Raw genomic sequence first — 5,887 nt, forward strand, 5'->3', positions numbered from 1 at the left:
CGGGATTGGGGAATCGAACCTATAATCTTGTGTGCTGAAATAAATACTCTTAACTATTTGAGTTACAAACCCCTTTCTTATTTATTGGAAGTTTAAATTTGGTAAAAGTAGGTGACAATTCACAAATGGCGAAACAAAGGAGGTAAAAGCAATTTTACCTTTGAGATACAAAGGATTTAGCCAGATACTACGGAAGAGGCAAAGTAAATAGCATTTTTCGCAAGAGACAAAAATGTTAATCGTAGACTCATAGGTGCAATCTTCCCATCTTTTTATAAGTGTCAGTGTCAATCTCAAAATCCAGTTAATAGTCAAAATTATTTTTCCAAAAAATTATTGGGAAAGTCACTAATTATGCCTAATATAGGAGTTTAAGGGTCAGTTTGGCATTGCTGTATTATGAAAATAATCGTTGTAAGATTTGTTGTAAGATAAATCAATTGTGAGAGAAAGTATTTTGGCTTTTGGTAAACTTTTTGTTAAAAGTGTTATTGGAAAATATTCTTGCATAATCACAAAATAAAAACACCTTATCAGCTGCTTTCCTTTATAACTTCTCTCACAACAATTTTTAACAATAAGTAATTTTCTTATAGTTTACTAAACGGATTGAGCTTCCCAAATTTTTTTAAAAATCACTTATCACCCAAATAAGCAATGCCAAAAGGGTACTAAGTTATATAATAATAAAAAATCATATATAAAACAGATTTTAGAAACATACCCAAAGCTTATTTACAATATAACAAAGACTCTTTTAACTTCTTATAAATTACAAAATTTTCATCGATTTCTTAAAACAATCAAAACCCCAAAATCTCATTTTTAAAAAACCAAAAATACTTAATAGGGCATCAAAGTAATTTGATAATCAAAATTAAATTCAATAGAGCAAGCTGTCATTTTTTGGGTTTGTTTATATAAATTAAATTATGTAGAATTTATCTGTACATTTTATCTCAAAATTATTCGTATTTGATTATAACAGTCATATTGTCACGTGGTGTTGTTGTTACTATGACACTTCTATTTATATATGAATACAGTATAAAATATGTGAATCATGCCGTCTATAAATAGTAACACGAACGATGTAAATCAAACATATACATTGTGAAATTTGTTTATATGTGCAATATAAATCAGAAGCAAAGCCTTAAATTTTGATCAGATCGATCATTGAACCTGAGCTTTATGATCCAGTGGGGTCCCTTCCCCAAGAGTCCCAGTCCTCTGTAGAGCCAACCTAGGTGGTTTTGCAGATCGAACACGTCTGCTGCCATTATATTTGCTTTTCGTTTTTCTTCTGCAGTTCGGTGTTCAACCATAATATGCCTTTCATTTTCTTCACCATCTTAAGTACGCATCCCTCTTCATCACCACCACTATCTCAACGTTGACATAGAATCTACACTATATTATAAGCACCCAGCAGCACCCCTCTTCTTCCTCTAATTTCCTCTGCACACCCAACTATTGGCTCTGAAATTTCCAGCTTCCATAATTCTATTTATTTAATTTTAATTTTAATATTTTTTTTTCTTGGGTTTCTTGGGTTTCTTGGTATTGGATTGGGCGATCGAGATCTTTGCGTTTGTCAGTTTGTCACATCCCTTTGATTCTTGACGTGCGTTGGTGAACGTGAAAGGGTCAGAGACCATTAACTGGGTGTGCAGAGTAAAAGGCCTTCCCTAATAATAGGGGACCCCCAAAACCTCAGCCTCCACGTCACCTTCTGTCACCGTACCCCCTCTATTCATATTTAGAGCTCCATAGAGCATAAGCATACCCTTCATTAAAGTTTCATTTTGCACCTTAAACACCCAAAAACAGAGCAACCCAACAAAAAACAGAGCAAATCAACAAAAGGGTTCTTATAAATTTTGAGATCACATTCGAGATGGGTAATTGCCAAGCGGCGGAGGCGGCGACGGTGCTGATTCAGCACCCGGGAGGCAACAAGGTCGAGAGAATTTACTGGTCTGTGAGCGCCCATGAGGTCATGACTTCCAACCCAGGCCACTACGTGGCTCTTCTCATCGCCTCTCCCACCATGAAGTCTGAGAATGGGGCCCCTGTGAAGCAGCTCAAGCTTCTCAGACCAGACGACACTCTGCTTATTGGACAGGTTTATCGCCTCATAAGTTTCGAAGGTCAATGTTTATCGCCACGCTTTTTATTTGCCTCTTGCTTTGTTTAGGACGAAATGTTTTTAAAAAGAAATTTCTCTCTTTTGTTATATGTATACAGATGTGTTGAAGGAGTTTGCGGCTAAAAAATCTGTGAAGCTGGGGAAATTGCTGAAGGATACAGGCGGCCCTGGCCTGGAAATGAGGATGAAAGACTTGGGTGGTCCGAATCCAAATCCAAATTTGAAGTCCGAGAACCACAACTCCATCAAGGTAACCATGCAAAACTTTACAATTTTTTGTTTAAAATAATCTAATTTATGTCGCACTCATTGCTCTGACTCTGAGTAACAAATCTAACCTACGTCTATAAAAATTTACACTTTTGAAGACCCTATAATTATTGTTTGAATCATATGAGCTCATAATACTCATTTGGGAAGTTTTGGTGATTCAAAATTTGATGTCATAAACTCATATAATATGAAGCTCGGATATCAAGCATTTTGTAGGACTTTGTTTGTGGTTGGTTTATAGGGCATATTGTAGACCCTAGCTTGTGGTTGGTTTGTAGGGCATCTTCTTTTTATTTGTCATTTCAACTCATCAAAGCATCTTTTCAATCCAAAGGGTTTTACAGAAGGTCAGAGATGTTGAGTTTTCTGAAGTTTCCGACTGGTGAATTAAGTAAATTATCGTCTGTAATTCGAAGAATCTGATCTTACTTTAAGCCCACGGATCTCAAGGCGTGTGGGTTTTTTTGGTAACACGTTTTATTTTTGTCAGAAACTTTCTCAGGATAGAAATATATGTAAGAATCTTTAGTTTTTGCAACAGCTATATATATAACGCTTCAAAAATATGGAAAAAATACGGTGACGTGATATAACTTGTTTATGTATCAAAATGTGAATTATGAATAGCAAGAAAATTTTCCATACCAAACCGCATTGTTAGGGTATTAGCCATTAGGAATTTTATGTTGCCATATTTGACAATAAGGAATGGTGGCCACCACTATGTACAATGAATTTAAAGTGCATAACATGTGGGCCAGAAAAGAAAAAAAAAAGCTACACGTTTTCAGTTTGTAAAAGTTCTTTTTCTTGTTTTGTTTTAGGGTTGGTTTCTAAGGGCACGTACAATTATTGGCATGGCCTTTGTCATGAACTCACCTTTTGATTTGCGAAATTTCCACTTGATTATTCATACATTTGAATATTTTTTGGTGGGGTTGGGAATCCACTTACCCTTTACCAATACTGGCACTGATTGAAGTAGTTATCAACTCCTAACCACATGACCAAATTATGCTTTTCTTAGAACACACTGTTTAATATTTGAGTTAGACGTACTTCTAGGTAAGACGTACTTCTAGGTAAACAGGTTTAGTTGGGTTGGGTGACCTTCAAAACTTGCTTAACATTATATTAATGAAACAGAAAGTTGTCATTAACAAGGACATTTACACATCTAATGTTTTTTAAATTTATTTTATCTACATCCTGTTTAATGCGTTGAGAAAATTGTATTTCTACTTAATTTTATTCAACTTTGATATCAAATAGACATAATGCTTTGAGAAAGTTGTCAAACTATTGTTAATAACTTTTGGATTTATCCCAAATTATCTATATTAGGGTAGAAAACCATCATTTAGAGCTTGAACTTGAGTTTTCAACTCTTATAATCGAACCTCTTCAGAATTTTTGTTTGTATGAATTGTCATTGTCTCATGGTGCGTGCGTGCGTGTAAATATTGCACATGCTCAAATATCTCCTTTACTTATCATTTTCAATTATTTTTTTTGGCAGATGGAGCGTGTGAGAAGCAATGGTGGCAGCAGTAGCACAAGCAGCAGCTTCAGAAATGTGGCAAGGAATCATGGAGGTGGAGGTGGAGGTGGAGGTGGTGGTGTTGGGGGGCAATGGAGGCCAGCCTTGCAGAGCATTGCAGAGATTGGAACTTGAAATATATATACGCACCACATGTACGATCATGAATCATGATCTCATCAGAGCCCTTGATTTCTCTGCATGTCAATCTCTCTCCCACCAATAAATTCGAAAAACCATCAGAGCAGCGCAGCAGCTCTTTTCAGTACCTTCATATTCTCTTTTGCTTTTTTAGACAATAGGCCTTTGCTAGCTATAGTCCGATAGGGTTCCAGTGTTTGATGTATGTAACTCGTTCAACTTGGACACGTATACGACTCTTGCAGATTAGATTAACCCTTTGCTTTAACTGTAATTAGCTGCAAGTCATGCACTTCATTTCCATTTTGTTAGGTTAATTAACTTCGGTTTTTCACCATCGTAGGTAGGTCCGCCAAACAACATAAGTTTAGTAAGAGAATATTAACACGCTAGATGGTTGAAATTGCTGCAGTAGTAGCACTGGTCCTGATCTTACAAACTGATTAATTGATGAATTAAATGGATTGGATGGGGTGCTGCAGTTTCAAAAGAAAGTGTGTTTAACAAGCAAGTTTTTGAAAGACTTGCTTCAAAGACTTGCATTGGCATTTACTTCCCCATACTGCACTGCATGCAACTGCAAAGGCTGATGGCCGGATGCAGAAGAGCTTTAATTTGCATTATTATGTGATGTATTGGGTTCAATAATCTCATCCACAGCCAGAGTATCCTACCAGCATTTCTCGCAAATGCATGAAGTCATTTTTGCTTTCTTGGACGTTCTTAATTATTTTCTGTGTGATTTATGGCTCTACAGTGCAACTGTTCCATGGTGACAAGACGGCATAGACTTATAGATATAAAGATTGAATTATAAAGATTGAATTTTACTGTGAGCCATTCAACTGGTACATGTAAAAATATTTAAAAATATTTGATGAAGAATACATTATTCTATTAGGGTTGTGGTCAAATGAGTCGAATGTGCCTTTTACAGTGCACTACAAAACAAAGAACTGCCAATAGGTTTTATTTTTTTCCTAGTGCTCCGTCCACTAACTTCCTCTTTGCAAAAAGGTGTACAATTAGCAAGCTCATGGTTCTTTGATTGAATCATTGAACAACGATTCAATTCTCCTTGTCAACTGTTGTTGATGCACATGCACGCCCATCTTAAATTACATCTTTATTCTTTAAAACTCAGTAGAAATATGTAAAGAGTTTGTAGATTAAGCAATTAAGAGCAGTTATCTTTGCATTTGAGATATTGTCTTCGAATCTTTCATTCCCAAATATCTCTTGTATAAAAGAAAAAAACTTAGTACAAACTTTGTTCTTTATAGTTGCAAATTTTCTTCTTTCGGTTACTTGGTTGGTGGTAGCATGGACTAAAATATTATTATCATTTATATCGAGAAAATATTGATGTCGACAATTTATCAAAGAGCACACACGCAAAGGGGGTTTCGAACCCTTGCCATTCAACTTCTCCGACGCCTTAACCACCATTTTGTTGATGTTTTTGTGTTAATAAGCTAAACTATTTATATTTATAGTCTTTTTTCGAGTTGTTTTTTAAATAATTAGATTTTTAGGTGAGCATATGACCTTTCCTTTTCAACTACTCACCACCTTTTCACAAAGTACTCTTACTCTACACATAGAGATGATGAAGATAGTGAAAATTTTGAACCTCATAGGAACTCTATGTGGTACTAAGTCACTCATATATCTTACCATGCAATGTGTACAGTGTAAAATGTTGTAGCAAATCATTATAAATAAATGATTATGACATATTTAATCCTTTTTCATTAATTACTACATATTTAATACATTCG

At 35.3% G+C, this 5,887-nt stretch overlaps 1 protein-coding gene across 1 annotated transcript; it reads left to right on the top strand.

Moving 5' to 3' along the window:
* Positions 1-1,267: 1,267 nt before the first annotated feature.
* Positions 1,268-4,361, top strand: LOC103336477 (uncharacterized). The gene is made up of 3 exons (XM_008239526.2): positions 1,268-2,153; positions 2,251-2,402; positions 3,945-4,361. Exons 1-3 carry the CDS (start codon positions 1,901-1,903, stop codon positions 4,098-4,100), a joined length of 561 nt encoding a protein of 186 aa, XP_008237748.2. The 5' UTR covers positions 1,268-1,900; the 3' UTR covers positions 4,101-4,361.
* The last annotated feature ends 1,526 nt before the right edge of the window (positions 4,362-5,887 follow it).

Source organism: Prunus mume, linkage group LG3 (genome assembly GCF_029339155.1).
Source record: "Prunus mume cultivar Tortuosa linkage group LG3, ASM2933915v1, whole genome shotgun sequence".
In the NCBI taxonomy this organism is placed as follows: domain Eukaryota; kingdom Viridiplantae; phylum Streptophyta; class Magnoliopsida; order Rosales; family Rosaceae; genus Prunus; species Prunus mume.

What these genes read in the sequence shown, in the direction of transcription:
- LOC103336477 (XM_008239526.2), top strand. Translation starts at nt 1,901, where the DNA reads ATGGGTAATTGCCAAGCGGCGGAGGCGGCGACGGTGCTGATTCAGCAC. An exon ending in TCGCCTCATAAGTTTCGAAG is followed by an intron (nt 2,154 to 2,250) that starts GTCAATGTTTAT and finishes ATATGTATACAG; the next exon opens with ATGTGTTGAAGGAGTTTGCG. An exon ending in AGAACCACAACTCCATCAAG is followed by an intron (nt 2,403 to 3,944) that starts GTAACCATGCAA and finishes TTTTTTTGGCAG; the next exon opens with ATGGAGCGTGTGAGAAGCAA.